Below are 17,650 nucleotides of genomic sequence, written 5' to 3'. Positions count from 1 at the left end.
TTGTTAATTCAAATAATTATCTTAATGAAAATAATAATTGAGGAGAATTAATTCATTAATTTTTTATTTAAAATTAATTAATTAAAAACTAATATAATAATCAACAATTAATCTAGGTAATTATTCTAAATAAAAGATTTTTTAAGTTAATTTATTTATTCAATTAAAAGGTATAATGGTCAAGGTCAATTATTTTGATCCAATCGTTAAAGATGGAATCTCTCTCAAAATGTGAAAAATCGTATTTCCGAGTTGAATATCTTAGGTAAGAAATTTAATTAGGATTCTCACCAAAGCATTGGGAAAATCCTAGTTTTATATGTCAAAACTCCATTAGTTGAAATAAATATTTTAAAATTTAATAAGAGTAAAAGAGGTATTCAATTAAAGTAAAATATCAATTATACAATTTCAAAATTCTAGATCAAATATCACATTTATAAATACATTTATTTTGCATCATTCATGATTTTGCATCGCATATGACTTAATTATTTTGCAAATGGGAATAAAAACCTTAAGATGGACCTAAAATAATAGACATAAATTAAAGAAAAAAGAATGATTAAGAAAATATATAAAAATAAAATTAAAAACTAAGATTAAAATAAAATAATATATAATTAAATAGTACCGTTAGTAAAATGAACGTCATAAGGTGCTAATCATGCTAACCATTCTCTATGTGTAATAATACTTTAGAACTTAACTTTAAAATTCGTAAACTAGATTGTCATTCTTTTAATAAATTTAAAATCAATTTAAAATTTTATCAAATAAAATGAATTTAATAAATAACTAATTACACTTTATAAAAACAATTAGTGATGACTTAGTTTCAAGTCAAACAAGTCCAGCAATTAGATTTTCGAAACCGCAGGATATGATAGAAATAGCGCCAATTATGACAGAAAAAAAAAAAAACCCAATCTCAAGGGTTTCCTAACATTTGCTGCAATTCCTCTACCCAATCATATGAGAAAGAGGGAAAGAAGAAAAAAAAAACTAAATATATATTAACATAATAATGGAAAAATAAATATGTATGGATTTAGATTCCAATTCCTTCCTTTTCAAATACAACCTTCACACCACGATTTTGCTGCCACATCAACTAAACCAAATCTGATTCCAAACCAAAGAAACGTGGATGGCTGTCTTACAAATAAGAATTTTTTTCTTCTTATTTTTAAAAAACTATTAAGTCATTTTTTATATAACATAATATATTTAGGAGGAGTTTGAACAAAGTGAAAATAGAAAGATTGGAAATGAGAAAGAAAAAGAAAGCAGGTGATTTCATTTTTCCTATTTTGACTCAAAAAAAAAAGGGGGGCACAAGCCTCCTCGCCTCCTTCATTTTTCTACAACGTAACCTCCTTATTGAAAATCCAACTAAACTTCACCCCGTGAGGCTCCATCTTCTTGGCCCGCTCGTCAGCTCGCTCTTGTAACTTCCTAATCCTAGGCGCTAACCCACACACAAAATCCTGCGCACGCCTTCCTTCAGCCGTCAACCCCTCCAACTTCTCCAACCTCCACCTTTGGATCAAAGCCTCCAATATGTCAGCATAATCATCGGCCGTATACACCCCTATCCGCTGTGCCACGGCTGAGAAGTGCTCAAACAGCCTCGGGTCCTGGCCGTCGAACATCAAGTGAGCTGGCATTGTTATTCTTTTCTTCATCATGTCAGAGATTGCCAGCATTGCTCCCGTTGGGTCAACCTCGAGTAGCTTTTCGACGATCCTACCGTAGGCGAGCTCATGGCGTTTCTCGTCCGCTGCAATGGTGCCGCAGATGCGTGCGAGAACAGGGTCCCCACCTTCCTTGGCTAACCGAGCCGTGTTGCCGTGGGATACGAACGTGGCTCGCTCTTGGAAAGAGGTGTACACGAAGCCCAAGTATGGGTTGTTCTCTGTTCCAGGATCCTGTCGAAAACAAACGTATGGTGTCACGTGACAGTTTCCACTCGCAATTTGTCAAGCACGTGGCTCTTGATACTTTTTCTTCTTCCTTTTTGTTTCATTTTATTTTTATATTTTCATAAATCAATAATAAAATTTTGAGTTTTTAACCCTCTTCAAGGTTTCAAATATGTTACGCGTTAAATTAAATAGTTCAAATATTATTAAATGGCAACAAGCAAAGACCATAGAATTTACTCCCCCAACCTCCATTCAGCCTATTGCCATAGAAGCTAACCTATGCAACCCAATATCAATCAATAAATTAAAAGAGCAATGTGTCAATATTGATTGCCATCACACCAAAAAATAATTAGCACAGCTGATAAAAATGATTTATATATGACAACTCAAGAATATATATATATATATATATATATATATAAATTAAAAGAATGACTTGAGAAATGAGATAATACTTTTTTTTTATTAGATTCTGATATAAGACATGCTTTAATTGTCACTTGCTAGATACTTATATCAAGAAACACTCCAAGAAGAGAACAGTTAAAAATAGAAAAATGAAACAAAAAGAATGAATAGTTAATACATTCAGTGAAATGAGCGCTAATGGAGAACTCACCATGCCAGTTCCAATCAGATACTGCAGAGTCCTCTCAATCATAAGCATATCAACCCTCCCAGACAAATATAAATAAGTCCTCAACAAATCCCCATGCCTGTTCTCCTCCGCAGTCCAAGCCCGAGTCCACAAAGCCCAGGGGCTCAAGCTAGCCCCAGTCTCATCCCTCACCCCATCCAGCGTATTGATCATGGTCTGGTACGTCGGCAGTGCATCCTCCGTAATCATATCCCCGACCAGCACCACAAAATACTCGTCAGGCAGCTCACCCGTGCGTTCTCTCAGGACCTTCACTTGTTCGTTGAACTCTTCCAATGGCAATGCAGGATCAGGCAAAAAATTCTGGGGTTGCCAGCACTCTTTCACAGGTTTGAGTAATGGTAGCACGTTTTCGGTGGCCCAGTTTTCTAGCGACTTGAACACTTGTTGCTTTTCGGCCGGCATTGAGTGGGTTTTTTGAGGTTTAGGAGGGGCTGCCACCACGGCGGAGATTGGGGACAATCTGACCGCGGAGGTTGGTGGATGGAGGCGGTGGCGGTGGACACGTGGGGTCCATGAGAGATTTCTGCTAGAAAGGCAGTGTGTGTTTGTGAATTGCATGGTGCGGCACTGCAGTTGAGTGTCTCAAGATCTTTGCAAGTGAACATTTGCAAGTAATACTTTTATATATATAGGTCCAAAGACTGAATATTTGACCCAGAGTTTTATTGTAATTACAGTGGTGCCATTTCAGATTATATTTTAGCCACCTGTGAAATTGGTTTTTGTTTTCCCTTTTCTTGACTCGTGGAATTGGTTTGTAACAGAGTAGATTTAGCAACCTTTTGGATTTTTTACTTCTTTTTTTTTGGTTAACTTGTGGAACTGGTTTTATGAGAGAGTAGATGACCAAATGTGCATGTTTTTCTTTCAATATGTTTTCCATATGAAATTTATATGAGCCGTTACTTACTTGTGAAGATAGATTTCTACCTATATCTTTCGTCATTTTCTATAATTTTATTATTTTCAATACTAAAACAATGTAAATATTAGTTAACTTGATGTTGAGAAGGGGAAAGAGTGACTTAATGTAAAAAAGAAGAGATGAAAGGGCATGAAGGTAATTTAAATGGTTAAAATGTTAGGAAGGTGCCAGGGTCAAAGGTGAAGCAGTAATTGGAAAACAAGGGGTGCAGTGGTTTTGAGAGTAAGGAAGAGAAAGGACGACTAGAGATTCTGTGGGTTTAAAACCAAAGTTGTGAGGCTTTGGTGGGCCTGCTTAGGATGCTAATTGACAGCACAGCACATTTGTTTTAAAATCTTAAATAGACTTTTTCAGTCACTAATATTTATGGTCAAAAGGTCAGTGGGGTCTCCCAGGCTTTTGTTAGAATCAGCTTCACCTATTTGATTTGCTCTTAAAAACATGTATTAAATTTTAATTGCTAGCACTAATTCCATGTTATTACTTGTCACTTTCATAGAAAAATATCCAACAAACAACTAAACACTTAGTACAAGTATAATTATCAATATTATATGATAATGATATGATACGATATTAATAACATATACTATATATTTATAATTATATCATATTTGATTAAGTATTGAGAATACATTTTACAATGTGTAATATGTATTTTGTAATACGAAATATATCATATGGTACACATGCTTAATTCTAATTAATTATTAAAAATTTTATTTGTTTATTATTTTTTTGAGTTGAAACATGAAAAATTATTTATGAGTTTCAATTTTTAGATTTTAAACAAAAAGTACTACAAAAATTCGAATTCTTTTTAATTTCAATAAGATAACTGTTTTTTAATTTTTAATAAATAAATTAATATAAAATATATTTTTTGTTCAAAAATATAAATTATTAATGAATATGTTGAGAGTTTAAATTAAAAAAATAACCATATTGTCAACTTATGTTCTATAATCTTTAATTTTGTTCAAAAATATAATATTTTATTTTTTTATTTTATATGAACAAATGTTATTTATAATACTTTCAAAAAAATATATTATTTATAATTAATTTTAAAATTTTTTACTACTTACGATACAGTATTCGATATTTGATATTAAAAAGTAAAATTTCGATATGCGATACATATATCCATTTAATACTTAAAAATATAAAAGATCTAATCAGCTAGAGTTAAAAGGGCACCCGCTGTACGTGCCTCATGTTTAGTGTCCGACATCCAATCCCATTTTCCACACAGTACGGCTTTCACAGGTGATTAATTGTGTAATATAATTTTGGCTTGAACCCGCAACTTAACTAAATTTAATGTCTGAATTTTATTTTTTTAATTGTAATCAATTGAGTTTTTATAAAATTATTTATACCTTATTAAGCTTTTATGCGAATGAAATGGTAACCCTCCGGTTAATTAAATGTCAACGTGGACTTTTTCATATATTTAGAAATTTAAAAACAATTTTTCTAATTTTTATTCTTTTTCTTCTCTTTCATTACTTTTTTGCCATATGCTAAAAAATTTAGTCTGTATTATCAATACCAAAGGGATTAACACGCCAATGCTTCCATTTGCATAATAACTTAATTGGATGTAAATCATTGTATGAAGGCTCATTTAATTGTAATAAAAAGATATAAGTTTAGATGATAAATTGAATTAAGTTTAAGGTTTTTTATTTAAACTTATAATTATTTTAAGGGCATATTTACTTCTTTAAATGAACAAAAAATTCAGATAACAAAGTCATCATATTTAACATTTTTCTTAAATTAATAGTTGAGATATTCAAAAACAATTAATTTAATAATAAGTACGTATCTCTCAATTATGTGATGAATTTTTTACACACTTTTAATATTTTGTTTAGATTAAAAGGTTTGAATGATGCTTGTCCCTTAAGACTTTTATATGCAAAAGAATGTCTATAATTTTGCCTTGTATACTTATATAGATGTAAAATATAATTCAAATACACTAAATTTCTAACTTAATCTAACTAGCGGAAGTCATAACGATAATATTACAACTAGATTTTTTTTAATCAAAATTTTTTTAATTTTGATCAATTAAGAAACATGAAAAATGCATTTTATAACTCTGAATATTTAAAATTTAACGTAACAAAATTTTAGTAAACTTGATTAAAAAGTCAAAGTGTGGCAAACATTGAGTTTTGCTTTAATTAAACTGTGGTGGTCACTGAATTTCAATTACCAAATTAACAATCATTGAAACAATTAGACATTGATGAACAGTTGCAACATCTTTTTATTACAATTCAATAAAATAACAAAGAAATTGAGCATGCACTTACATCACAATTTTCTTTTCTGTTATTTATGTATATTTCACCAAATTGAGTGAAATATTAGTATATGAATATAACATTTTTTATGTACAGAAGAAATCTAGGCCTTATGTTCCAGCTGGTGGTGATCAGAACTTGAAGAAGCTGCTCCTGCCTTAAGGGCCTTGGCATTTTTCTCTGCAGAGTGGACGTGCGAACCTTGTTCAATTTTCTTAGTCTTTACAATCTCTTCATCAATATCAACATCATCCACAATTTCAAGAACCACAGCATGGGGTCCATGGGGACCAGGGACAATAGCCTTCTTCATTTTCAGATGTTCATCAACGTGAACAACATCTGTTTCTTGAACTGTTTTCTTCTTCTTCTTCTTGAGTAAACAAAAGAGAGCAACTGCGAGGAATGCAAGGAGGAAAAGGCCTCCACATGAGACAAACACAACGATTATAACCGTATGGTTACTTGGTGATGGTGCAGGAGGAAGTGGTGCTGGTGGTGGATGTACATGGGGTGGAGGTGGAGGGTGTACATGAGGCGGCGGTGGGGTAATTGGATGATGAGGTGGTGGAGGTGGCTGGAATGGCTGGTGTGGTGGTGGAGGGAAATATGGGAAGTTGAAGTTATTGGGAGAGGCCATTGTGAGATCAGAAGATATACAATATATGAAATTGATGGTTAAATTTTGGTGCAGAAAATGGTAAGATTGGGAGCCTATTTGTAGTGAGAGTTATGCAAATTGTTGGCATTAGAATTCATATGAAGTTTTGAGTGACTTGACTCTCATTCTAAGTTTACAAAGCATACACAGGTTTGGGGGTTGTTTGCATTGTAAAACACTTCTTATACTTCCCTTGTTTTTGTGCTGAAAGTAATATGAAATCCAAATTCTTTAAGATATATTTGGAATCAGAAGGAAGGGTGGTCGCCTGGTGATTGGTGAAGAAAGAAAATGAAATACAAAAGAGATACTACATTGGCCAACAACTCTGTTGAAGAGGTTAAAAACCTGCAAGCCATTCTGTCTTTACATATTGGGAAAACAAGAATTCCTTGTACGTTCGGAGTATTCAATCTGCTGAAGGTAATATTTCTAACTGGTAACATATATTTCGGAATCTGAGCGAATGGTGATTGCCTGATGAAGAAGGAAATGAATTGATAAACAAGGTTGATGCCTTGGTTAAAGCCTGCTAGCCAATTAACTTATTGGGGAAAAAGTATTGCTTGTGTTTACGTATATCGTATTCAATCCATGTGATGTCGCAGCAAGTTGTAAATTTGAGGTCAGTTGTTTCTGCCCTTGGACTTAGGTGATTGGCGAGTTAAGAGTTTGAGTAGAAATTTCATATATTAAAAAAATAAGAGAAAAAGGAAGTAAAATAGGAGGTGATGTCTCTGTGCGTTGCCATGGCGGTTCACAATGAAAGTGGCTACGAGAATGGAAATAGATACCAATGCACAGTTTATAAGAATACACCAAGAAGAAAGGAATTCCTTAGCTAGAGAGAAGAGTCGCCCTATGCAATTCAGAAGCGGACCCTTGACCCCAGCCAGAAAACTAAGAATGACATAATCCAGTATATGGACCTATATTCCATCTTCAAGAGCCGGTCCTGCCGCATACTAGTGCTCAGAAGTTAGGCAGATGATATAGTGGTTTTATTGAGGTCTTGCAGTTCATATATTAATTCCTCTCTCACCCTTTCTTCAGCGAGTAGTAATGTAGTAAATACGCATTAGTATATCCAAAACATTAAAGCTTCCAATCTGACTCAAAAAGAGATATATATTGAATTCAACTAGCATCTTGCTATCATGCTTAAGACCACCATAATGGAAATTTTCATTGATCTTTCTCCCAATAAGGGACTATACTTATACAACTTAGTAAGAGTTGAGGATGGAGGCAGGGCAGGGGCGAGGGACCATCAGAAACGAAAAAATTTCTTGATTTGAAATTTACATGTTTGCCTTGTAATCTACCCCTGGGTTAGGAAAAATTAACTGAAAAGGCAAACTTTTCTTTGTAATTTATGACTTACACAGTTGGACGTCGTTGATGCTGGAAGGCAAGTGAAAGGATTGTAAATTCCAGTTCACTAAGTCGTTAGTCCATTCTTTGAGAGCATCATTGATAGGAGAATTTCATTCCAAGTATCAGGTACTCCAGGTAGACACCAATGGCTACAATCAGGTACTGATGGATTGTCACTCCAAGCGCCAACATGAGCATCACTACGAAATGCCCCCATGGGGGTAACATGTAACACTGCTACAGGAGTTGTCATTTTCTTCACAACGTCAATTATAATGTCAGAAATTCGGCTACGGTCCCTCCCTTTAGTTTTCAACCATGGGCGTCGAGTCACTTTGCAGGAATTACGGTTTCGACCACTGATACAGGCACAAAACATTACTATTAGTTGAGCTCTGCAATGAGGCCAACTGCTTAAAAATCTAGAGAAGATCTTGTGAATTACAAACAAGTAAGAAAATAAAAAGCTTCTTAGGAATTGGAATTTGGCAGGATGAGTTTGCTTGGACTATTGCACATTCTGAAGGCTTTTTCCTTTGTTTTGCTGCTGTTATGCTAAAGGTTGCCTGGGCAGCTTACTTCTATTTATCTGGAGGGAAAATAATTTGAGAAAGCATAGCAGCCATCGTCAAACTGCTGAAAGTCTGCTGGAGTTAATCAGTGCAGATGTCAAGACTCGCTTGTCTGTGGTTGATATAGTAGATTCTTCAAATAACACTAATAATTGGGGTATTGTTAAAAGAGGTGCTCATTGATCAGTTTTAGTTGATCTAGTAAGTGGTTTCTTCTCTTTTGTACTTCTGTAGCACAGTTTTCCTGCTTTCTTCGGATAAAAACAAGTTTTTTATTTATCCAAAAATAAAAAAAATAGAATAAAAATTGAAATTATTTCGAAATTAAAAGTATGCTTTTCAAATGGCAAAAGAATTTGCCAATATCATTCAGCTCTTCCCTTTTTTTTTCACCCAATAATCTTGCAAATTTCCCATTCAACTCACTCTTCTAAATTACCATCAATGAATGACAATGCTATATGCTCACGCATTATAAAGCCAAAGCCTTTTCTAACCTATCCTTGAGGTTATCATTGAGAAGCACTACAATTCACTACTATAATTGAGAAGGCCACAGATATTCCATATATCCCAGTTTTCAGTGAACAAAGAGGCTGCATTTATAATTCCAGCAAGCAAACAACTCCCTGCTTAGAAAATTGTCCTCTACTATCATAAACCAAAGTTTTGTGGTAAATCAAGCAAAAATTTTCACGTCTTTATGGATCTCCCAACTTAGCACCATAAAAACAATTATTATCTTGTTTAGCTAAGATGGAATTCTTGCTTGCTAGAGATCTCGATTCTAACAACAAGACAAACTTATGAAGCTAATAATCAAAAACTGGTAGCAAGTAGAATAACTTACATCCAATGGGAAGATTCAAAAGTCCGGAAGAATACCCTAGTTCTGTTTCTGTTGATTGATGTCTCAACCCAAGCTGCCCATGTTTTTAATGAACTTCTGAAGCCAGAAGTGATCCCCATTCCAAGCTTTAGTGATCCACCTGACTGAAAATAGCAACCCCTGTCTGGACAATGCTGTTAGGAGCTTTCTACTTAAAAACGAATTATGCATATGGATTTGTAATTTAGTCTTAAAAGCAAAAGTCAAAGCAGCTGAATACATTATCAATGTATTCAAACAGCAACAAGAGAACGAGGCATGATTGTACAATAGATTTAAATTCCACATGCAGAATACCATGTTCACATACATTTCGTCAACGTAGAAATAGATGAAAAGATCACAAATCAACAAATAACATTAATGTAAATTTATTATGCACCTATAATAGCAATCTCTGATGCATTCCCCACTACACAAATATCGCAATACCAAAACAAGGATTCAGACAGAAACAGAAATCAAATTTCAATGCATCACATTAGTTAGTAAGATTCATAGAGCTTAGAGCACAAATAGATGCAAGTATAAATTTCAAAAAACTAAATGAAATAAAAATGCAAACCAAAAGGAAAATACTCTTTTAAGTGAGACCCCCAAGGACAACAATATTTGGTAAGCAGTTGAATATAACTATATTACTTACATATCAAAAAGCTTAGTTGGTGTCCACCAATGCCCTGAATTAAATATCAGGAAATCGGAGTCTATCCACTCTTTGCTAATATCATCCAGCTTGTCAAGTCTGACTGTTGATTTAACCCTCTTGGGTGCACGCCTTGGTGCTGGACCAGGCTGAACTAGGAAAACTGATCGATAAAAGTCTACACGTAAATTAAATGAACTGAACCACACCCCTAAAAACCTAATCTTTTTGGCGATCTTATTTCCATTAATTTCATAGACATCCCTCTTATCCTCCACACCTGTCATAAGCAAACATATCATAGACTCCCACTGTGTTCTGCTCAACGAATCACCAACAAAAACAATCCGTTTCCCATGAAGCTTTCCAAGAATCTCCTGCACATTAAATTTTGGAATGTCACAATTCTTAGGCTTCCATCTCCATTTCTGATAACCTCTATCTCTTCTCCCATTAGCCAGGCAATTAAACCCAGGTTCGGCAAAAGGACATTGTGAAGCATTATATAAAGGGTAACTTTCATCGGGGATCCATTTCCCTTCAAAAACATTGCATTTGCCAACTGAATTACTAGACTCGTGAACTCTATAAGTACGAACCGCCGCAGGCTGATATCTTGGAAACACATAAAAATATGCGCATACCGTTGCTAAAAGGAATGATAAAAATAAACCAATAACAACAAGTGCACTGATCGATTCAGAAACCCAAAGCTTACAATGACCCTTTACAATTTTGTTGCTAAAACTCAAAAACCTTTCATGAAATTGCCTCAACTTGCTTAATGAATACTGTTCAACCTCAAAACTACCCGCCATCTTAACTATCTATTCCAAAATGCACACTCTTGACCGAAAAAACCTTCCAACTTTCTTCTGAGATGAACAATCAAAGTAAAGCTAAACCAAGTTAGCAGCATTATAACATAAACTATGCAATTGTCCAAGATCCCACATTTTCTCAAGCAAATAACATAAAACAAAAACCTTTTTTATACCAACCTTTACAGATGTTTCTTCAACTCACCTCGGCATGGCAGGGAGCTCAAAGCTTTTGGGATGTAGGAGTAGCAAGCAAGGTGGTTGAGAATAATGAAATAAAGAAGGTGAGGGTATTTTGGGGAGCACGATGTAAGAACTAAAACACGGCGAAAGAGTAAAGAGCACAAAGGTGAAGTTCGTTGAAACGCGAATGACACTAGTTGTCGGTGAGACGGCAACAACAATCAGATGAGCTCGTCCTCTACGGAACGGATGACGTGTCTGCATCCAAATTGGTGAGTTTGTTTAAATGGTTTTCTTTTTACAATTAATTAAAAAAACCTTTATCCTAATAGATTGATAGTATTTCCTACATATATAAATATTAAAAATATTGTAATAAATATTCTATTGATAAATTATTTTATATATGCTAAAATCTTTTAAAATGTGTCTGGAAGAAAATTTTTGAAAACCAACTTTGCAAATTTTACAATTCTTTTTTTTTTTATAATTTGAGTATCAAATTGTAAGGCGAATACTTTGATCATTAATTTCAAAAACTGAATTAATTAAAATTTTTATAAAAAATTTATGAAAATCAATTAAATTATAATAAAAGATAGAAAGTAATCGAAATTAGTTATCTCATTTGATTCGGTTGGTTATTTTAGTTGGAATGAAAGTAAATTCTTTTTATATTTTTAAAATATTAATAATTTTTTTACCTATAAAATATGTTTTTTGATGAATATTTTATTTAGATATATTTTTACTATCTATTATTATTAATGATTGATTTTTTTTATTGATTCAATTGTGAATTCTAGACATAAAAAAGCCAATCCAAATAATCAAATATACATTCTTCTCTCCTAACTCATTTATGTCAAAATAAAAAAAATAAATTAATATTTTTTCATAAAATTAAGTGGGAATACTTCATTGCATATGAACTTTACAAGATACTCCAGTGTGATAGTAGAACAACACTACTCTGAGAAGACAGGAGCCTTCATAGAGAGACTTGTATACAAATCTGTCAATAGCATTCAACCGGTTGTTTATGGGATCAAACTATCATCAACCCTAACATATACACTACACAACCCCAGCTTCAGCACATGGCAAGCATGATATCATGCCCAAAAACACTTGGTAACTAGTAACTACCCTGTAGTGTACAAGAAGGACCAAAACAATCATAAAGGAGCCAGAATTTCTATCAAAAATAGAAACATGTAACAGCATGCAAATCCAATTGCCCATATCCACGCCTGCTCAAAGGAGTTCAGCGAATTCAATTGATTTCGATCAATTATTTCGATTTAAAGCCATTAATACTGACCCCTAACAGATTATATTTTTTGATTGAGGTCTGGCAAATTATTTACAAGATCAATTCATATTATGATACGACAAAGCCTGTGACTATGAGATAGATTGCAAACACAGCCATATGCCTAACACCACCCTATTGTTGCACGCCCAGGTTAGGAAACCAAAGCTGAAATCTTACCACAATCAGCTTTACATTCAAGCTACCATAGCCTCATTGCCCCACTCCTCATACATACTTCAATTAGTATCACTCAACTGACTCACCCCAACCTTAATGCTGACTACATGAATTCATAGCAGTAAGTCAATAACATTCTAAAAGGAAAAGGATGTTTCAAATAGTATGATCATGTCGAAAAGAATAATAAATTAACTTGTTTTAGGCAAAAAGCAGATATATTCATCGAAGCAGCTGATTAAAGTTAAAACACTTTATAACGCACCCCTCCAATGTGCATTTTCTTATGTTAGGGGCTCCTAATAATTTATTCACACAACTGCATTTTCGACCCTTATTGATGCTGTGTTCAATCAACAGCTTTGCAAGGGTCTTTCTAACCTAAACAAACGTTAATCAGTGTGTTCTATGCAACTACCAACAATACCTCATTTGCCTTGACACCTCAGGTAGGGTTCCGTAGAGCTTCTTCCCGGCAGCCATTTCCACTGTCAGACTTCTTCACATTGATATCTTAAGAACTATACTGACTGAACATGTAAAATGTTGTTAGGTTTCCTAGTGAAAAAACAATTTTTTTTTCTAAATTGTGCTTCTCTTGACATGCAAAATAGGAAGCTAGATCTGCTCTCTGGAGAGAATTAATGCTGAGAAGCCAACTACATTGGCATTCAACTCAAAAGGTGAATTTTGCTCTCTAGGCCTGCCGCATAAAGTGAATGTAGTAATCCAGCTAACACTCCCAGTAACTTGAGTAAGTATATTGGAGGCAACATATAGGATTCTATACATCAGCAACAACATGACTGTTGGAGGAACTCATGCAAATTTAGACCTCTGAAAATACCTTTCATGCCTTCTGGGCCACAGCCTTTTCGCCAAATGGTTTCCAAGCATGTTATAGCCAGCCTTTGGCAAGAACATGTACTGAATAGTGAAGATTTTCTCACTCTTCCTCATGCAAAAATGAATCAACTTCAGGAGCATACCCTTCTTCTCTCATCAATGCAACCAAATCCTTCAAAGTTGCTTCAATTTCATCTGCTTTAGGATGAGCCTTATCTCCTGCAATGAACAAATTTGTCTTCTGTCCCACAACAATCTGGCTACATCCAGGGAACTTCTGGACTCCTTTTTCCCTCATTGCCCTCCTCAAAGCATTAACCTCATCCCAGTTTCCTGATGCAGCATAAATGTTAGAAAGCAGCACATAGGGTGATGAATTTTGAGGTTCTAATTCAATCAATTTCTCTGCAGCCCGGCGTCCCCTAATCTCATCTCCATGTATTCTACAAGCACCAAGTAGTGCAGCCCAAATCATGGCATCAGGTTCCAATTTTAGACTGTCAATGAAATCCTCCGCTTCTTTAAGAAACCCCCATCGTCCAAGAAGATCAACAATGCAGGCACAATGATCTACTCTTGGCTGAATCCCATAATTAACCATCATGTCAAAAATTGACGACCCTTAGATACCTTTCCTGCATGACTACAGGCAGTAAGAACACCAAGGAATGTTACATCATCAGGCATTACATGTGTTTGCTTCATCTCAACAAATATTCTCAATGCATCTTCTGCATAACCATTTTTAGCAAAACCAACTATCATTGAGTTCCAGCAAATGACATCATTCTTGCTGTTCATTTCCACAAAAACTTGTGCAGAACAATCAACTTCCCCGCATTTAGCATACATGTCTACAAGGGCACTAGTTGTTAACTCATCTAAGCCATAACCAGTGTGATAAATGAGAGTGTGGATCTGTTTGCCTTCACGCAAAGAAGATAAAACAGCACATGCTCTAAGGACACTAACAAATGTAGCTTGGTCAGGTAAAACATTGTAGCTACGCATTTCTTGAAAGAAGTGTAAGGCCTCCTCATTGCAATCATTCTGAGTATGACCTGAAACTAATGCAGTCCATAAGACTGCACTTTTTTGGTCTTGAAACTCTGCAAACAGATTTCCTTGCTCTGTATTTCTACGGGAGTTCATGTACTGCCAAGAAGAGACACCCCAAGAATTCTTCATCATACAAAAGGCCCCTTTTCACTTAAGACAATGGATTTGCCTTCCAACATTCAACTGATGAGGTTCATTACAAGCCTCTAAAAGGCTAGCAAATGTTACTTCAGATGGTTTCAATCCATTGACCTGCATCTCTCGAAATAGGATCATTGCTTCATCTAGATCTTTTGGTGCATATCCAGCAATCATAGCATTCATGGAAGCCACACTCCTTCAGGCATACAACAGAGGGCTTTGCGTGCATCCCCAATTGCCCCACACTTGGCATACATGTCAATAAGGGCACTTCCTGCATAAAGGCTCGTTTCTAAACAAGATTTGACTGCAAGACAATGGAATTGCTTCCCTTGCTCAAGACTTTGAACATTTGCACAGGCACTGAGTATACTGGCCAAGGACACTTCATCAGGCACAATTCCACACGAAATCATTCTTTGCAACATGTTAAACGCCTCAAGCTCATCCTTCTCCTGAACATATCCAACAATAATTACATTCCATGAAACATTATCTCGATTCTTTATGATCTCAAATTGCTGCCTTGCTTCCTTTAAAGCCCCAGATTTTGCATACATATCAACCAATGCATTTGCCACAAACAAATTTGATGCAAATTTGTTCTTGATAATAAATGCATGGAATTGGCGACCTGTTTCTAGACATTCTAAGCAAGCACATGCACTCAAGATACTAGTATAGGTAAATTCATCAGGGTGAAAACCAGACCCCTTCATCTGTGAGAACAATTCAATGACTTCGTCTGCATACCCATTTTGTGCATAGCCTCCAAGCATCGCATTCCACAAGACAACATTTTTCTCATCTAACCCATCAAATACTTTCTTTGCAGCATTAATTTTCTCACACTTAGCATACATACTAATTAAAGAGCTTCCCACATAAACATTAGAATTTAACCCTTGTTTAATTGCCTCAGCATGAACTAATAAGCCAAAGTGTAGAGCTGCTAGACTAGCAATTGCACTCAACACACTTCCTAATGTGGATCGTGTGGACTTAACCCCAGATGCCCTCATATTTTGAAAATATGCAATAGCCTCCACCTCATAACCTCTCTTGGTATGGCCAGAAATCATCACATTCCATGCTACAACGTTTGGATTAGGCATCTGGGAAAACAAGGCACATGCATCATCAAGTCTACCTAAGAGAACAAATGCATTTATGATAGTAACAAAGGCCACCTGATCAGGAACATGACCAACTTTCTGCATGCTTTCAAACACTTTCAGCGCCTCCTCAGGCAAACCAAACTGAACATAACCTGCAATCATCGATGTCCAAGAAACTGTATCAAGATCCATTGATCCATCAAACACCCGCCGAGCATCAGTCACATAATTACACTTAGAATACATATCAATGAGAGCACCCTCACAAAAAGAACTCGCTTCAAGCCCCAATTTAACAATATAACAATGCACTATTCTACCAAATTCAACATCTCTCAACCTAGCACAAGCAGATAAAAGAGTGGCAAGTGTAAACTCATTAGGCAATACCCCACAATTCAGCAATGACCCGGTTCTCTTAACAACTTCTTCTACCAAACCTCGATTTGAATACATAGAAATAACCGAGTTCCAAGCCAATACATCTCTCTTTTCAAGGCCGTGAAACGCCTTCTCAGCAGAGTCCACATCCCCACATTTAGCATAAAGATCAAGAATTGCATTTCCCAACAACCCTTTTGACCAAAATCCAAGTTCCAAACCCCTCGCATGTATCGTTTTGCCTGCTTTTAGAGCCTGCTCTCTTTTCTGAGACATTTCGTCGAACGTGTAATGAGTTTTGGCTTCTCTGCATTGTTGTAAGCATAAACGTAATAGTAGGGTGTATATTTGAGGATGTGGGGATGGACTGAGTAGCGGCGTTGGGCTCGGGGGAGTTAACTGGCGAAGAGTCGTTGAGAAGAAAGAGTGGTGAAGAAACGAGTTTGACTCGGAGGTGGGTAGAGTTCTGGAGAGGTATCTAAGTCGCATTGACTCGGGGCGATGCTGGCATGACTGGGACGAGTTATTGAGTTGTGGGGAATAGGCTTTTGTGTGTTGTAGGCTTGAGAACTGATTATTGAATTTAGGCTGTTTGAAAAGAAGCAGTCAAGCATGGTTTTCGCGCCAACTATAAAGATATTGAATATTCTGCAATAGAAATCATATAAAAATGATAAATGTTGTTTAATAAAAATAATTCATTGTCATTAAAATTTTAATTTACAAATTAAGTAAATTTTATTAAATTAATATTTATGGTCAAAAATACTTAAAATACTAATTTAAAAGTATGATCAATAAATTTATTCATTTTTCTCAATCAAAATTTTTTTTCAACATCCATGTTTTTATATATATTATAGGTATAGATATAAATTAATGATAAATAAATGAATTATTATTTCTTATATTATCAGACTTAGGTAAATATTGTGTGAGAGAACTAAATTTTGATTTTTAATTTTTTAATTTAGAATTCTTAAATTTGAAATCTCTTATTTTTATTTAAATATCTAACCTAGAAACTAAGATCTATTTTTTTTTTTACAATTTTTAATTAAGTATCTAATATTATTTTCTTTTGATCAAAATTTGTTATTAATCTGCATCTGAGCATTTGGTTTTGTGTTTGAAAAATAGAATTCAAATCTCCTTTTTCTTGATTCTAAATAAAAAAATTATTAATAATTTTATTAAAAAAGTTGACACGGGACAAAGTATTATATGAGTGCAATACTATTTATGATTTTAAGTTGAAAATAATATATTGTCTTTACTGGATTGTCAATTTCTTACCAACAAGCTTCAATTAATCCATTGAGATGCACTTGAATTCAAATCTTAAACCAATTAATCAAAAATTAAATTTTCCCCCCATCCAAATGAACTATCAAGATGATCAATGAGATGAAGAGAATTGTCACTAATTCAATGAAGAAAAACTCCCACATCAAATTCTCTATTGACTGTTGCAATGCAACTTCAAATCCAATGCCCTTTTTTGCTTCTGAAGACACCTTATTTGCTCACAGACTCAATAATTGTATTAGCTTTTCCAAATTAACCAAATCGTGAAACTTGAAACTCCTCATTCGTTAACAGATGGACATGTGTTATTAGGCA

At 34.7% G+C, this 17,650-nt stretch overlaps 4 protein-coding genes and 1 pseudogene across 7 annotated transcripts; all 5 read right to left on the bottom strand.

The window, feature by feature from the left end:
• Window positions 1–1,098: 1,098 nt before the first annotated feature.
• On the bottom strand, window positions 1,099–3,177 carry LOC110416700 (stearoyl-[acyl-carrier-protein] 9-desaturase 6, chloroplastic-like). Its single transcript, XM_021428749.2, has 2 exons — window positions 2,551–3,177; window positions 1,099–1,931 (listed from the first exon to the last, which is right to left on the bottom strand). Exons 1-2 carry the CDS (start codon window positions 3,148–3,150, stop codon window positions 1,365–1,367), a joined length of 1,167 nt encoding a protein of 388 aa, XP_021284424.1. The 5' UTR covers window positions 3,151–3,177; the 3' UTR covers window positions 1,099–1,364.
• Window positions 3,178–5,738: 2,561 nt separating this feature from the next.
• On the bottom strand, window positions 5,739–6,509 carry LOC110416435 (protein TRACHEARY ELEMENT DIFFERENTIATION-RELATED 6-like). Its single transcript, XM_021428434.2, has one exon. It carries the CDS (start codon window positions 6,476–6,478, stop codon window positions 5,942–5,944), a length of 537 nt encoding a protein of 178 aa, XP_021284109.1. The 5' UTR covers window positions 6,479–6,509; the 3' UTR covers window positions 5,739–5,941.
• Window positions 6,510–7,660: 1,151 nt separating this feature from the next.
• Window positions 7,661–11,183, bottom strand: LOC110417132 (protein trichome berefringence-like 7). 4 transcript variants are annotated; one of them, XM_021429359.2, is made up of 4 exons: window positions 10,985–11,182; window positions 9,984–10,858; window positions 9,299–9,457; window positions 7,661–8,235 (listed from the first exon to the last, which is right to left on the bottom strand). In XM_021429359.2, the coding sequence occupies exons 2-4, from the start codon at window positions 10,799–10,801 to the stop codon at window positions 7,941–7,943; spliced, it is 1,272 nt and encodes a 423-aa protein (XP_021285034.1). In that variant the 5' UTR covers window positions 10,802–10,858; window positions 10,985–11,182; the 3' UTR covers window positions 7,661–7,940. The 4 variants fall into 4 exon arrangements, with proteins under 4 accessions (XP_021285034.1, XP_021285035.1, XP_021285036.1 ...); XM_021429360.2 differs by having other exon boundaries at window positions 9,984–10,855; XM_021429361.2 differs by having other exon boundaries at window positions 11,010–11,182.
• Window positions 11,184–12,554: 1,371 nt separating this feature from the next.
• Window positions 12,555–16,611, bottom strand: LOC110416737 (pentatricopeptide repeat-containing protein At3g09040, mitochondrial-like). Its single transcript, XM_021428800.2, is given in 5 exon segments — window positions 12,555–13,943; window positions 13,946–14,487; window positions 14,489–14,540; window positions 14,543–14,725; window positions 14,728–16,611. Coding segments are annotated over 5 exon segments (3,081 nt in total). The 5' UTR covers window positions 16,517–16,611; the 3' UTR covers window positions 12,555–13,428.
• Window positions 16,612–17,497: 886 nt separating this feature from the next.
• Window positions 17,498–17,650, bottom strand: part of LOC110416429 (serine carboxypeptidase-like 42) — a 2,695-nt pseudogene continuing 2,542 nt past the window's right edge.

Source organism: Theobroma umbraticum, unplaced genomic scaffold (assembly GCF_002168275.2).
Source record: "Theobroma umbraticum cultivar Fairchild unplaced genomic scaffold, ASM216827v3 scaffold_51.0, whole genome shotgun sequence".
NCBI lineage: Eukaryota > Viridiplantae > Streptophyta > Magnoliopsida > Malvales > Malvaceae > Theobroma > Theobroma umbraticum.
Note: the sequence above shows the minus strand (reverse complement) of the source record. Positions and strands in the feature narration are given on the sequence as shown.